The sequence below is a fragment of the Physella acuta genome, unplaced genomic scaffold (assembly GCF_028476545.2).
Source record: "Physella acuta isolate Inbredline_101_S28 unplaced genomic scaffold, ASM2847654v3 ptg000264l, whole genome shotgun sequence".
Taxonomy (NCBI): domain Eukaryota; kingdom Metazoa; phylum Mollusca; class Gastropoda; family Physidae; genus Physella; species Physella acuta.
In genome coordinates this window covers 2243809-2260943 of record NW_026731783.1, presented here as the reverse complement: position 1 = coordinate 2260943, position 17135 = coordinate 2243809, and the positions used below count along the sequence as shown (strand labels likewise).

Sequence of the window (17135 nt, the reverse complement as noted above, 5' to 3'; positions counted from 1 at the left end):
TAAAGCCAAATGGATTATTCCAACCAAAGTTTGTCAATTTTTCTTTAAAATTTAAACGAGCAGTTATTTTTCCTTCTCTATAGGAATCATTATCAGAAGGCGTAGTTTTAGGAGGGCTACTAGGGTGCCCCGCAGTTTCTTCCAGGCATCTATTCGGGGGGGGGCGGCTGTGTCAGTAACCATATCTAATTGATTTAGCATATTGTGTTATCAAACAGCTCATTATAACTAACTATTCTTGGAGAAGACCGTTTTCAAATTAAGAGTCCCATCCTTCTAGCAAAATATTTACAATTCTGCTAACAAAACGCAATATGCTTAATTAAGATTAGTAATGTCTTTGATTCAGACAAAATTGGCTTTCAAAACTGTTATCAGCACATTTCGATATGCCGAGGGGAAAAAATAAGTCATCATCATCAAAGACAAGTCTATGTACTATAACTTAATAGACAAGAAAAACACTGGTCATTAAGTTAGCCACACTGCTAAATTTATAAAACTACTTACGATTTGGCTTTAGTTGTGATTGATGGTTGCCCCTCAAACATAACTACACGATCAGCCAGATATGTTGCCATGATAAAATCGTGCTCAACAACAAACGCTGTCTTCTTTGCATGAAGAATGAACCTAGACATTGACATTAGAGAAAATTGAATAAAGTAGATTAAAAAAACATTTTTTATTAGACTTTACACTAGACTTGCTTTTATTTAAACTGAAGCCTCATATTCGGGAAAATATTTCATATAAAAATATGTCAAAGCATTTTAATCACTGGCTTCTTGAGTATGAATGCTTCTGGTTTTCTCCATTTACCCCAGTTAGGGCAGTAAGTGGAGAAGGAGACTTAAAGTTAAGTGTGTGAGGAAGTTAAGTATAGCCCTATAAAACTAGTTACCTCTTGATCACTTTATCTGCGTGCAGACGCTGCTCTGAATCCAAGTATGCAGAAGGTTCATCAATTAGATAAATATCAGCAGTCTTTCCAAGACACAAGGTCAAGGCCACACGCTGCAACTCACCACCAGAAAGATTTTGAACCTGTGAATGTTAAATGATATACTTAACCAACAATAATAAACCGGGGTGATCTCCCCTAAACTTTCTCGAATATTCTTATATAACACTACGTGGGATGGCAACTCGGAATATTGACATGATTTTTAATTACTTAAACTTTTAAAAATAGAATAGAATCTCGTAGAAAAAAGAATTACGCACCAAGCGAACGCCAAACAAAATATGCATAATAGTGCGGAATATTATTAGTACTTTATAAATTTACATGCGTTTTTTTTTTTTAGAAATTGGAAATAGCGTGAATTACTACTTCCGGTCAACGGAAATTACTCAAAATGTGAAACAAGATTGAGAATTAGATCTTTTACTTACATGTGAAATTTTATTTATCTATCTGAAGTAGTACTCAATTTATAGGCTTTTGAAAAATTCAAAGTAAAAAAAAGTACCACTTTCGGTTATTGGAAATCGCTCAAAAGTTGATACGGATCAACGATTTTGATAAAATACTTATATATGAAATTTCATCAACCTAGCTGTAACGGTACTCAAGTACTGTTATAGACTTGTCATCACGTTCATTAGATGCGCAATGGTTTTAGTCATGAAACTCTATTGTAAATTTTAAAATTTAAAGTACTGAAAAAATGCATTAATTGATAAAGTGCAATATGGTAGGTAAAACACGGATATGTTAAATACTGCCTTTTTACTTTCTCGTATATACGTAGTATAGAGAAAGTATTGTAATCGTGCAAAAAAAAAATCGAGATTTTTACAAATCTCGACGTTTTACACCTCACTGATACGGAAAAACATAATTTTGCAATCTTGTCCGTATGTCTGTGTGTGTGTGTGTCTGTCCGTGTGTGTGTCTGTCCGTGTGTAAACACGATAACTTGAGTACCGTTACAGCTAGGTTGATGAAATTTCATATATAAGTATTTTATCAAAATCGTAGATCCGTATCAACTTTTGAGCGATTTCCGATAACCGGAAGTGGTACTTTTCCTACTTTGAATTTTTTAAAAGCCTATAACTTGAGTACTATTTCAGATAGATAAATGAAATTTCACATGTAAGTAAAAGATCTAATTCTCTACTTTCTGTTAAATTTTGAGTAATTTCCGTTGATTGGAAGTAGTAATTTACGCTACTTCCGATTTCTCAAAAAACTAATGTAAATTTTAAAAGTACTAATAATATTGCGCACTATTATGCGCTTTTTTTATTTGCGTTCACTTGGTGTGCAATTAATTTGTCTACGAGATTTTATTCTATTTTTAAAACTTTAAGTATTTAAAATGGATTAAAAATCATGTCTATAGCCCAAGTTTCCATCCCCTGTTATTTTATATAAGAATATTCGAGAAAGTTTAGGGGAGATCACTCCCGGTTTATTTTATTTTATACACTGAACGTACTGTTTACTAATTATTAATCCAACTTTCCGTTTGCGGACAAGCTGGGGGTTTTATTGTCATTCACTGAATCAGGCGCGTCGACCGGCGTTTGGACTGGGTGCAATTTGGCGCCACGGGCTAAACTGTAAGCACAATGAGTTGATGTTTGCATTTAAATTGTGTTTTTGTTATGAGTTTGTGTTTGTTTTTCGTTGTTTTTTTTTTGCGTTTGTGTTTGCATTGTTTTTACTTTCTCGTATATACGAAGTATAGAGAAAGTATTGTAATCGTGCAAAAAAAAACGAGATTTTTACAAATCTCGACGTTATACACCTCACTGATACGGAAAAACATAATTTTGCAATCTTGTCCGTATGTCTGTGTGTGTGTGTCTGTGTGTCTGTCCGTGTGTAAACACGATAGCTTGAGTACCGTTACAGCTAGGTGGATGAAATTTCATATATAAGTATTTTATCAAAATCGTAGATCCGTATCAACTTTTGAGCGATTTCCGATAACCGGAAGTGGTACTTTTCCTACTTTGAGTACTAATTCAGATAGATAAATTAAATTTCATATGTAAGTAAAAGATCTAATTCTCTACCTTCTGTTAAATTTTGAGTAATTTCCGTTGACTGGAAGTAGTACTTTACGCTACTTCCGATTTCTCAAAAAACTAATGTCAATTTTAAAAGTACTAATAATATTGCGCACTATTATGCGCTTTTTTATTTGGCGTTCACTTGGTGTGCAATTAATTTGTCTACGAGATTTTATTCTATTTTTAAAACTTTAAGTATTTAAAATGGATTAAAAATCATGTCTATAGCCCGAGTTCCCATCCCCTGTTATTTTATATAAGAATATTCGAGAAAGTTTAAGGGAGATCACTCCCTGTTTATTTGGTGTTTTTATTAGTGTTTGTGTTGTGTTTGTGTTTTCTATTTATATTGTGTTTTTGTTGTGTTTAGTTTTGTTCTGTTCCCAAGTTGGTACATTTAAAAAAGATTTACCGGTGTGGAGCACGGGTATGCAGCTAGTAAAGTATAAGGCTAACGGTGTATTCCAAACATGCACGAATTTAGGTTTTATCTTGACGCTAAAGTGCGCAAAAGTTCGCACCGTTTTACACCCAAATTTGGTGTTGTATTTACTTTAAAGTCAGTCATTTGATAATTGAATGGCTTTCTTGTTGTAAAGAATGTTCTTATGGAAATTCTGGTTTTCTTTGTTATTATTTCAAGACCTTCTTGAAAAAGGCAAGTCAAGTTTGAATAACTATGAAAATTTTCTTATATAAGATTTGCATGTTACTGCAAATAGGCCGTCCGGCTTAATTTTCTTCCATCCATACTGCAAGATAGTCTATTTAGATCTAGATCTAGATCTAGATCTAGTCATCTAGATTTAGATCTAGATCTAGAATCTAAATCTTCGTTAACGATAGACCTACATGAACCATTGATTTGACATTATTAGAGTTAAGTTTTTGTCCTAAAGTGTTCATTTATTCTACCTAAAGATTTAGACTTATGATTATTGTTAAAATATAATGGTTGAGAATTTACTTCGTAATTTTTAGCGCAATTTCCATTCTGGAGAATTGCGTTTATTAACGCGTCATTTCTGGGAATGGATGGATGGATGGATGAATGAATGTATGGATGAATGTGTGTCCGGGCTTTAAGTCGTATCTCCTCCTCAACGAAGCAATATCGATGACTAGTTCCAAAAGCAATTATGTTAAGCAAGTTACGAGAATGAGCATAGGCCATAAAAATTCCGGGTTTCTTTCATGTATTTCCCGGAAAAGCCAAAAAACCTCGAACAAATGCAGTTTTTGGCCCATATCTCGGCAACCAGACCACTTAGCGACTTGAAACATGTACCAATCGATTCCTGCCATAATTTAAAACAATATTGCCGAAGAAAGTTTTCAAAAATATCCTCTCGTTTAGTCACAAATTTTAAAATTACATAAACACCTACAAACCGATCGTTCTTCTAGCTTGAACGCATCCCAGCATTATACGTCAGAGCTATTTTTAGATAACATAAGGAAATTGCGCATTAATGTCACTAGACTTTTTAATTAACTTGTTTTTTTCATAGCTGCAGGATTATAATCGGTGGCAATGCTTTCACCCAATGAGTGTTGTCGTTACAAAACATCATCCACAAACTAAACATTTACTCCCATTCATGCTTACACTTGAACACTTTTATTTCCCGCCTTACTAACAGTTCTAACTTTGTTTATTACAAAAATGAACTCAACGATTAAAAAGGATGAACTTAACGCTTAAAATAGATGAACTCAACGATTAAAAAAGATGAACTTTTTATAAACAAGTTTTTTTTTTTAATTTGGCCTTCATCGCAGTTCTAGAAATAGCTATAAAAAATGTTATCTTAAAAAAAATTCAGATATTCAATATTTTAAAAATAAAGATTTATTTCATATAAGTTGCAAATGCAGTCTACTTGAAAACAGTATTTAGGGTTTAAGGCAACATTTCTATTAAACCAAGTCGTTTTACTTGAAGGTTCACTTTTGTATGGCAAACTTTGATTGGCTGATAAGAAAGACATTTCTGAAAATTCTACTTCGTAGTTCTTGGTATTGAAAACTTTGCAGGTGGATAATTATTTATTTTAAGACCACTTCGCTACGCTATGTTTATAGACATGTTCAATAAGATAATCTGAAAAAAAAACTTTTGACTTTTGGCTTTCATTTTATTCTGTTTAATTAAACATTCTTAAAACATTCATCTTTAGTAAAGTCCGACAATAACCGCACAATCAAGTTTTTACAACCATAATTAGATCTATTTTAATAACATCGCTTACGATTTTTAAAATATTTACTGGAACCTGCGAGACCTCTCCCGGGGGTGATGAGGGATCCATTACTGTAAAGATATGCCTAATCCAAATGAGGAGTATATTTACAACAGCTACAGCCAGCGCACATACAATGACGAAGCTGCACAACGACCTCTTTGACGTATACGACCCAGAAATCCGCCCCATCTTGAACCACGGTGAAAGTGTTAAGGTGCAAGTGACAATGTACCTGGCTATGATCCTTGATCTGGTAATCTCACGATTAGCTGTTCTTTTTATTACGAATTGTGCTTCTATTATTGAACACACACACACACACACACATGAAATATTTCTATCGACGTCATTTCCAGGTATAATCTTATGTAAAATATCAAACAATTTTAATTGACCATACCTCGCCGACTATATTTATCATATATTCTATAAACTTTAACCTCTTCATTTAAACTTCTTGAAAATAATGGCATCGACCTCCTCTTTTCATTGACTTACTATTAGTATATTTTACATCGATAACGAACCAACTTCTTACTCATTCAATTGGCATCCTACTTCAAACACCTCAAACAAATTTCACCAAACTGACATTCACCCTAAATAGAGGTCCCATCCAGTGTTTCTTCCAGACTTTTTTCTTCCGGGGGGCACTTGACATTTTCGGGGGGGGGGGGGGGGCGGTAGACTTTCTTCGGGGGGGGGGGGACACTGTTAAAAGTATATATTTTCTTTATAAATTATATAAATTTCATTTCGTTCGGGGGGGGGGGGGCGGTAAAAAAATTTCGGGGGGGTCTAAGCCCCCCCCCCCCCCCCCCCCCCCCCCCCCCCGAAGAGATGCCTGGAAGAAACTCTGGTCTCATCTCAAACACATATAATCACATTGACCTTCAACTTACATAGTCGTCCATTCTCAAACATGTATCATACAAATGTCATAAATAAATTAATATATATATATATATATATATATATATATATATATATATATATATATATATATATATATATATATATATATATATATATATTGTCGATCACGTAGAAGGGGCAGACAATTATCATTTAGAGATCGCTATCTACTATTTGGGTTTTAACTATATTCAATGACAAAAGGTTAGATTACAAGATTAAACACTAGAGATCGCTGTTGATTTCCAAGAGGGGACACACCGCTGTCTTTTAGAGATTGTAAAGTAGTAAAATATTTCAGTCAAAGCCTATATAGATTTAGTGTCAACTTCTTTTAGAACTAATTACTAAAAAAGTGAAAAAAAAAACAAATATGAAAACCTTATTTGTTCTTAAATTTTGCTGGAAGTATTATGTGTCAATTTGTTAAGCGCTTGTAGGCCGTTGACTGCTTTTCTTACTGACCGGGCTTATATAACCGAGGGTTTAAACTCGAGACTTTTCGGTTCAGCAAACATGAGCTTTACCAACTCGACCATCTTCTGCATATTATTCAAAATAATGAATATACATGAAAGTTTAGGAGAGATCATTACAGGGGCGGAACTATAGTGCCGCCAGACCCCGCAATGCGGGGGGGGGGGGGCACGCCATTTAGGGGCCCACGGCCGACCCTAATAGTTTTTATTATAGTTAAAAAAATCTAATTTTCTTGCAATTTTTGACTTGATGTTTGTTTTGTAAAACGATTACCATAGCTGCGGTTAGATTATCTTTATTCTATAGACACCATCCCCACGCTCTTGTATATTCTTTTTCCAATTCTATGACTTATTTCCATTTTTTAAATAGTCAAATTGGGCTGCTCATAAGCTCCTTTTAATATATTTGTACTAAAAAAATTAAAAAGAAATTACTTCTCTTACTTAATATCTTTTCATAAAGTATTTACTAAAGAATGAACTTTTATAAAAAGGAAATGTATTTAAAATTAATAATATAAATACAAAAAAAACATAAAAATAATCATAACACGAGACACCATTACTTCTACAAAGATTTCATGTTTTATATTCTTTTGGCCGAATGGATTTTAGAACCCATAGCAGATAGGATTAAACTGATTTACTCAAAACACACTAAAGCACTTACTCACATGACATGATGTAGTAATTTGTTTTAATTGGAAAAAGACCCATTTTTATTCAAAACCCGAACAGGCCAGCAATGAGTATCCCATGCTCTGGTCGTATTTTGTGTTTGTATATATATATATATATATATATATATATATATATATATATATATATATATATATATATATATATATATAGGGGGGGCTAAAAAAAAATTTGCGGGGCGGCCATTTTTTTCTAGTTCCGCCACTGGATCATTACCGCTTTACTTCTGATATCTTTTGTCCTTGAGGTCATTTGTTTTTCTCACAGGATATCAAGAAACAGGTGTTAAAATTCAGCGGTTTTATGTCTTTTGTAAGTAAATGATTTAGATGATAGTTGTTAACTTGCATATGTATATCAGTTGTTTGTATGTGTGTTTGTGCGCAGTATTGTAGGAATGTATATTGTGAACACACCGGTCCGTATTCACTATGTATCATTTTGCTAGGATTGTCTTTTACCAACCTCAACTTTTTTTTTACGTATACACATATTAATATATATTTCATACTATGAATATTTACAAGAAATGGAAAGATGAATTGTTGGTTTGGAACACATCAAAGTATGGCGGAATTGAAGACATCATTGCGCCTCAACGACAAGTGTGGAAACCTGATATTACCATCTACAATAAGTAAGCTAAACTTTAATGTATAGGAGCCTGATATTGCAATCTATATATAATAAGTAAAAAAAATTATTAATCTGGCAGCTAATCATTTAAAGTAGTTGTTTGTATGGACTTGAAACTTTATTCGATAGGATATTTAATTAAGTATAAAATCGTTTTGGGGACAAGCAGAAACAGAAGTTATTTTTGATGAATGAAATAACGAGGCGGCGACAGAGAACAACGACAGCTTTGGACAATAGGTTTTCAGAAGCTGCGTAAAAGATATTTGCGTGAAATATGACAGCCCAAAAAGCAACAGCAAAACTCAATCAATTCAAAAATTAAAATTTTAAAAGTGCAAGTATGTAGAAAATCTACCAACAACAAAATCATATTTATAACTGTATATTTATTTATTTAAAAACCCGCCCCACGCAACTTTTCTCACTCCTTTAAGACACCATCTTTAACCTGCCCACTGATGCTCATTTTTTTTTCAGCATCCGCGATTCTTACCTTGGGGAAAGTAATATAAATGTAGCTATCAACCATAAGGGCAGAGTGCTTTGGGAGCCGCCCATAAATCTTGAAGTTTCATGTGATGTATGTATATCTTTCAGTATAATGTATACAAACCGGGTCTATTCATTGTGCCAAGTTTGGGGGGGGGGGGTCTGTATCAGCCTTGATGTTTCTATCTATACATTTCTATTTTTAGTAAATATATTAGTCATATGATCTGTTATTGGGGCTGTGTAGAATACACTGAACGACTAATTTGCGTGAAATTTCCGTCGGTGGATCTCAAACGTTTGGGATAATCCCTATGTTGCAAACTCTCCAGGGGTCGATCGAAGAGCAAAAATTTGCCATCGGGATCAAAAAGCTTTATGAAAATCCTGCTTTTTACGCTCATGTTCGTGCTTTTCTACCGTCAGAATGTTATCCATTTGATAGAACGGGTTGTCTTGTATACTATTATATTTTCTTGCTGTTCATATAGTTATGTATTTATGTTTGCTTGAGACCACCGTACCTGTATAGTAGCTTTTTAAAGTGTGTTGGAAATAGTTTCATAATTATTATTTTTATTAATCAAATTTGCTGATAAATGCTAATTATATAATTAAAAGCTGAATGTGAAAAGTTTTCAAAGTGTAATATGTTTATGTATCCAGGTGGATGTATCTAAGTATCCATTTGACGAGAACACGTGCGTTGTTAAAGTCATTTCGTGGATGCATGACGTGTCCGCCATAAATGTAAGTTAGCTTCGCTTCGGATTGGTTGGTAAATCAACTTATATCATTCGTTGATATGAGACAAAGGGTAATATCTATTTTAATTTTCATAATCTTCTTTATACTACAAAGAGCATGGAAATTGTAGGCGTTACATTTATAGCATTAAACATTCCGCCACATTAGAATAAAGAGATTTTTTGTCACTTTATTTTTTTTCTGGGGGGGGGGGGGGGGGGTGCGGGGGAGGAGGGCTTAGCAGTCGAAACAAATATTACCAAAATTAGAAAAGTACAGAAAATATGACTAAACTTATGACAAAAAAACATGAAATCCGCTTAAAAAAACATGAAAAAAGCTATTCTTCGCATCGAAAAATCAACGGAGGAAAAAGCTGCTCTTTGCGTTGATAAAAACCAATGGAAGAAAAAGCTGCTCTTTTCTCAAAGGAAGCATAACGATCTCAAACTATGTTACAGTTTTATGTTTGATGAACCCTACAGTTACCTTGATGTCAAAGATGCTCAGGCCCAGTGGAGTCGCTAGGTCGGGTATCACCCTGTGCGGCACTTCGTGGTGTTACCCCCCCCCCCCCCGAGGATATATATATATATATATATATATATATATATATATATATATATATATATATATATATATATATATATGTATGTATGTATGTATGTATGTGTGTGTGTGTGTCTGCGTCGGCCTAAATGGGCCTATAATTTAAATATATGTCACATACGTATGTGTATAAGCTTTAATCACTGCAGCTTTAATAGTAACTATATTTATCTATAATTTGTTAATAATACAGTTGGATGTAGCATTGTTTTCTGTATAGTTAGCGCATTTACGTCAAGGTGTTACCCCTACCCCCTTGTAATAATAGTTGATTCGTACTTAAAAGACTAATTAACTTTAATGAAAAATTAATCAAACTGCCTAAATAAGGATTTTTCTTGTGTACATGTTGCTATTCTTCACCTTGGGGTCACCCCCTAAAAGGTTTCACCCAGTGCGGTCCGCACCCCCCGCTCTGCCCTCGCTACGCCTCTGCACAGGCCATCCGTCCAAGTACATCATTATTGTTGAACACGATTTGTCAGTTCTGGATTATCTGCCTGATTTTATTTGCTGGTGCCTATGGTGTTGTTACCATGCCGTTCAGTATATATGTATATTTATATATGTATATAAATTGAATCAGGCGTGTCCCCCGGCGCCCTAGGAGGGTGCGATTTGGCTGCAAACAGTTTAGGCTCCCAGAGGCTAACATAGCCCGCTGAGGGCCATGTAATACATTTTATTTTTATAATCAGAAAAATTAACGAAGGTTAGATTATTAACTTGGATGTTTCTTTTTGTCCGTAAAAAAATCGAAACAGTTTCGCCACTTTGCGAATGATGCAATTTGCAACTATTTTTAGACAATCCAATCAGAAATTGAGATCGAGCATCTAATAATAGACCATTAGTAACGCTAACATATTGCATCAGTCAGACTGATGTTTAAAACACGTTAAATAATTTGTTTACGTGTTAAAGAAAACATCCTGTTCATTTGTGTCAGTTTAGTGAATGACGCAATCTGCATCATTGTTAACAGGATGCTATTTGGCACTCTAGGTTATCCTATGAGCACGATGCAGCCTGTTAGTTTTAAAAAGCCAAGCGCCGTACGCTGCGCCTATGCGGTCGTGTAGTCGGGGGGGGGGGGCTTCCGAGAGCGACCCTCTACGTCCCTAACACATGGGCGGTCACCGAAGTGTGTTCTAACTCATTGTTTCGAGGGAGTGATTAATGTACACTCCGGTTTTCATTCGGTAGTGTGGGTAAACTTATGATCCAAGCGTAGGCAATGTTTACTTTTAAATACGTACCATTTAGAAAACAAGTTCACACGTCTAAGAATATAGGATTGGTAACGCAGGGATGAAACCCCTCTTATATATTTCGTCGGACTTTCTTCTATTCCCGCGGCAACGCGCGGGGACGGGTACGCTAGTATATATATATAATATATATATATATATATATATATATATATATATATATATATATATATTATATATATATATATATATATATATATATATATATATATATATGTATAATATATATATATATATATATATATATATATATATATATATATATAAATATATATATATATATATTTATATATATATATATATATATGTATATATATGTATATATATATATATATATATATATGTATATATATATATATATATATATATATATATATATATATATATATATATATATATATATATATATATATATATATATATATATATATATATATATATACTGCTAAGCTAAAATCTTCCCCCAGATAACGACCGGCCCAGAACCTATCAATTTGGAAAGGTTTATTCCCAACAAGGTGTTCAAAGTTAGGTCCAGTGGAGTCGAGTGCATATATTCCCACCACTTCCACAAATACTACAAGTACATGCTCTTCAAGATAACGCTCACTAGAAGGCCTTTGTATCTTGTTATAACGTGCGTATTTTTTTATTTTACTTGGTGATATGATGTTAGCTTTTAAACGAGGAAAGTAGACATGGGATTTTAATTTTAAATCAACCGTAGTGGCTTTGGGGACTTATTATTTGTTAAAATTGATACGGGCGCTAGGCTAATATACTCGTGTCCAGCCTTTGAATGATATTAATAACAAACGCATCAAATATAAACAGTTGTGTTTACGGTATTAAGCTTACAGACTCAGTGTTTCTTCCAGACTTTTTTCTCCGGCGGGGCACTTGAAATTTTCGGGGGGATGGTAGACTTTCTTCGGGGGGGGGGGGGGGGGGGCGGACACTGTTAAAATTATATATTTTCTATTTAAATTATATAAATTTCATTTCGTTCGGGGGCGGGGACGGTAAAAAAAATTTCGGGGGGGGGGGCTTCGCGCCCCCCCCCCCCCCCCCCCGAAGAGATGCCTGGAACAAACTCTGTACAGACTTACATTTGCATAAAAAACTATGTATATATCTTTATAAGTCTTCATATAAATGTATATTCGTAAATCTATATATATATATGTATGTATGCGGTTCTCTTCCCTGGCTCTAAACACTCTTCACTGTACTTTGACTATCTCTCCTTCTTCAGGGTACTACTACCGATCATGCTGTTGGCTATCTTGAGTATCCTGTCTTTCGTAATATCTCCGGATGAGAAGGACAAACTCTCTGTCGCCTTCACCATACTGGTCGCCTTCACTGTGTTTCTCAGCATTATCAATAAAGAACTGCCCAAAGACTCGTTAAAGATGTCGCTGTTGGGTTAGTATGCGTTCATTTTTATTTTTGAGATTTATATTTTTAGCACCAGGCTTAAGAGTTAAGATAACAAACACACCCAAATGATGTCCACACGCTCCTCCCCCTCCCCTTCCCGCATCACAAAGAAAGCCCTACCTCTGCTTATTATGCACCAAATTGGAAAAAAAGAAGAAACGCGCTTGTTTAACACTATGTATCCCTCATCCCCGCATACTTCGGAGAAGTGGGATAGTTGTTTTTTTAATTAACTTTTTTAAAATGTTTAATTAATTTAATCGCATCACAATATAGCATTAGGGGTGGCCGGAAAGAAGCGCAACGGAAAAAAGCGCAACGGAAAAAGCGCAAAACAAAAAGCGCAACGGAAATAAGCGCACACGGAAAAAAGCGCAAAGAGAAAAAAGCGCACACGGAAAAAAGCGCAAAGAGAAAAAAGCGCAAAGAGAAAAAAGCGCAAAGAGAAAAAAGCGCCAAAAGAAAAAAGCCCACACAGAAAAAAGCACAAACAGAAAAAAGCGCGCACGGAAAAAAGCGCAAAGAGAAAAAAGCGCACACGGAAAAAAGCGCAAAGAGAAAAAAAGCGCAAAGAGAAAAAAGCGCACACAGAAAAAAGCGCAAACAGAAAAAAGCGCAAACGGAAAAAAGCGCAAACAGAAAAATGCGCAACCAGAAAAAACAACGGGTTAGGGGTTAGGAAAGTTAGGGGGTCCATTCTCTAACAGGCAGTCTATGTCTCTTTCGTACTTTCGTGTTGGTTTATTGTCGAACCTGTCCTCACCTCGAATCACAACAGTTGGGTGACGCTTACCGTGTAATGTTAAAATAAATAGCATGTAATTGAGTTAGTTCGAAGTGAGTTTTCATACAAGCCCAACGCACTAATTAAGATTGTCGCAAAATGCAACATATATGTAACATATGTCAATGATGTCAATGAATTTTCATTAAAAAAAAGTACAGTTTACGAAACTAACGAACTTCGCCGATCCTTTTTCGGTGGGTAGGTGGGTAGGCGGGTAGGTGGGTAGGTGGGTAACTAACTTTCCTAACCCCACCATTTATTATACCCTACCTAACCTCTAAATTTCTTGCGCTATATGTCACTTCCCTCCCAATCGTTCCTATTCTACAGAATAAATGTGTCATCTTGTCGATATAGGTATTTGTGCTAAATTTCTCTTTTGCACATTTTTCGTTGTTTTTTCTGGTTGCGCATTTTTCTGTTTGCGCTTTTTTCCGTTTGCGCTTTTTTCTGTGTGCGCTTTTTTCTGTTTGCGCTTTTTTCCGTTTGCGCTTTTTTCTGTTTGCGCTTTTTTCTGTGTGCGCTTTTTTCTGTTTGCGCTTTTTTCCGTTTGCGCTTTTTTCTGTTTGCGCTTTTTTCTGTGTGCGCTTTTTTCCGTTTGCGCTTTTTTCCGTTTGCGCTTTTTTCTGTGTGCGCTTTTTTCCGTTTGCGCTTTTTTCCGTTTGCGCTTTTTTCTGTTTGCGCTTTTTTCCGTTTGCGCTTTTTTCTGTTTGCGCTTTTTTCTGTGTGCGCTTTTTTCTTTTTGCGCTTTTTTCTCTTTGCGCTTTTTTCCGGGTGCGCTTTTTTCTCTTTGCGCTTTTTTCTTTTTGCGCTTTTTTCTGTTTGCGCTTTTTTCTGTGTGCGCTTTTTTTTTCTCTTTGCGCTTTTTTCTCTTTGCGCTTTTTTCCGTGTGCGCTTTTTTCTCTTTGCGCTTTTTTCCGTGTGCGCTTATTTCCGTTGCGCTTTTTGTTTTGCGCTTTTTTCCGTTGCGCTTTTTTCCGTTGCGCTTTTTTCCGTTGCGCTTCTTTCTGGGAACCAGCATTAGGAAGGTTACACCAGACTAACTTTGTTTTTTTTTTTTTACTAATTTTACTTTTATTTTTTGTGCACCTTTTCATTTGTGACCTTTCTGTGTTTAATGAATATAATTATGATAAAAAGCCTTTTTTCTTAAAATTAGGTACTCCAAACTGCCGAAAATCGAGGTTTCTGCTCATTTTCTTTACTTTTTCCCTACTTTCCATCACAAAGTTCTCCCATAAAAATTAAGCGTATACTAATAAAAATGGTATGGTTAGAAAGCTTAACTTAAGCTCTACAATGGTGTGTTGTTTGTTTTTATATTGGTAAAGGAAGAATACATGTTTTTGTAGCTTGAAAAACATCACCGCAACGATTTTTATCGGCAAAATGACAGACCCGTTTTTACCCCTATCGCATTCTGACGCTTTGCGCTTCGGCGCCACGTGACGTATGAATTCTAAACATAGCTTATCGTACGCAGGATTGAATGACCTTTAGTCTCGTATAAAATGTTAACAAATTATTTTAGTAAAAACGGTTTAATTCTCAAATTTTCTACGAAAAATTGAATTTTCACCAAAATCCACTAAGAATACAAATTTTCTACTAGCATGGTTAGAAAGATCGTCCATTTTTCTATTTAAATGCGAAACTATCTTTACAATATCAAAGATGGCGCGAATGGCAAAGCGCGATAACGAAACTATGTGTAACTCCCGTTCGCCGACGCGATCACGAAATTTTTTACAAAGAAAATAAAAGCCCGCCCCGGATCAGACCCCTGAAGTGTTTGAATAGAAATCTATTTTTTCTTACGCATTATATCACAATAAAAACAGTTCAATATTAAAAAGAATACAATAAAATATGAAAATATTCAAGTATTTATAATTTAAAACTAAACTTCATCTGTAAAATTTGAATATATTTAGTAAAAGGTCACGCTGACCTAGTTTTTCGACCGGCAACGTTTCGAGAGAAAACTACAGAAAATTGCGATAAAAACGCTAATAAGAACTGATTATCCGATTTAAAATGTCCAAACTATCTGCTAAATATATAATTCAATTAGTCTTTACAGTTATGGGTATACTTTATCACACTGTGTTTCTTTTTTCTTCATTTACCGGTTGTAATTTGCTAAAAATAAGTCTAAAATAGGTTGTCTATTTTTAATCTCGGCCCGATTTTAATTCTGAAATCGTGCATTTTTATTAACGTTTTTCAGCGATCTAACACTAAATTATTTCACTGAGAATGTTTCTTTTTAAATGTAGATTAACTGTAGTTACAAATAAATAACTTTTTCTATATATCTGTTAAGTTTTAGTAATTCTTTGTCAATTAAAAAAAACGGACTTAAAGCCGTGTTGAGGTATAAAATGTTCACCCCCACCTTATTTTCTCAAATCTGGACATTTAACTGCATCATTTATAGCACTCAATTTAATTTACATAATTAGGTAACATTTTCCCCTTTAAATCGATATAAAGGTGATTATTGTGCATGCAATAGAAGAATTTTAGTGGTTTTGTGAAAGTTGGTGATTTTTTAGTTTTTTTTCGCCCTGTCAAATTTTTGGTAAATATGGTGTAGTACGATTTTTAAGACAAAAAACGTTTATCTTTAACTTGTTATACTAGTTTGAAAAAAATTGAGACTACAATCTATCTACTCTTTTATTGGAATTAAGTTAGATAATGGATATAGCTGCTATAGTTTTTGAGATAATCGGTGCTAAAGTCGGGTCCTCATGAGGCCGTAAAAGGTCTTTAACCATGTCTTCCAGTTGTGTACATCTCGCTTCTAATAATAGTTGCGATATTTGCTGTCGCGGGGAATTGTTTGGTTATTGTCATGCACGAAAAGGACAAGAAAAAACTCAAATCCGTCTCCGTGGACACCTTGGATGATGGTAGAAATGCAGTTACGACTGATAAATGGTGGAAAGTCCTAAAATCAAGAAATAGAGCCTCAGGACTCAATTTATTGTTCCTGATATTTAATGTCATATTCTTTGTCGTCATCACAACTGTTATTTTACGCCTTATGGTTTTTTAAATTCATTATTTTTCTAATGAAATATACATTTCAGTCCTTATCACATCTGTTGTCTTAATTTAATTATTTTAGTGAAATATACATGACATCACATCTGTCGTCTCATGCTTTGTGGTTTCTTAATTTAATTTATCATTATAATTAAATTAACATTCTTTCTTTATTAGTTTTAGAGTACAATAGTATTCAGTTGAATTTTATATTTTATTTAAACGTGTTTTTGGTTTTCTTTCCGTAAAATTTCCTTCATCAAATTAAATTAACAATCAGCGTTATTTTTTTAAGTAGCAGTTTTCTCCAAAAATAAAGCCACACGATTTATTCCAACCATAGTGTGTCCATTTTTTCTTTAAAATTTTAACTAGCAATTATCTTTCCTTCTCTATAGGAAGGCCTTTTTAGAGGAGGGCTGGTAGGGTGTCGACCCTAGGGAGGGAACCTAAAGAGGTAGAGAAAAAAAAAAGCTCATAATGATGTATGAGTCAAGTTGTATAAATTGGCTAATAATTTTTACTCAAAGTTAAGAAATTCGACTGTGACTAAAATCAATTGTGTGACACCAAATTATTGATCTTTTCAACTGGGTGGAGGGAGGGGTTCCCCCAACGCAATATGTGGGTGGGACATGATAGTTAAAAATTTGCCCTGGTTTGGGTCGCTACGTCTGTCCTTTCCTCCCCCAGTTGTTTACTTTTTTTTAAAGCACCAATGGAA

The 17135-nt window shown here is 34.5% G+C and overlaps 1 protein-coding gene and 1 non-coding gene across 2 annotated transcripts; one reads left to right on the top strand and one right to left on the bottom strand.

Annotated features, from left to right (window-relative positions):
- Positions 1-336: 336 nt before the first annotated feature.
- LOC131939132 (small nucleolar SNORD12/SNORD106) lies at positions 337-427 on the bottom strand. Its single transcript, XR_009386392.1, has one exon. It is a non-coding gene; the product is annotated as a small nucleolar SNORD12/SNORD106 (small nucleolar RNA).
- Positions 428-3606: 3179 nt separating this feature from the next.
- On the top strand, positions 3607-16602 carry LOC131939027 (acetylcholine receptor subunit alpha-L1-like). The gene is made up of 9 exons (XM_059297278.1): positions 3607-3688; positions 5390-5529; positions 7640-7684; positions 7900-8009; positions 8489-8591; positions 9167-9250; positions 11595-11764; positions 12383-12555; positions 16150-16602. Exons 1-9 carry the CDS (start codon positions 3631-3633, stop codon positions 16419-16421), a joined length of 1155 nt encoding a protein of 384 aa, XP_059153261.1. The 5' UTR covers positions 3607-3630; the 3' UTR covers positions 16422-16602.
- The last annotated feature ends 533 nt before the right edge of the window (positions 16603-17135 follow it).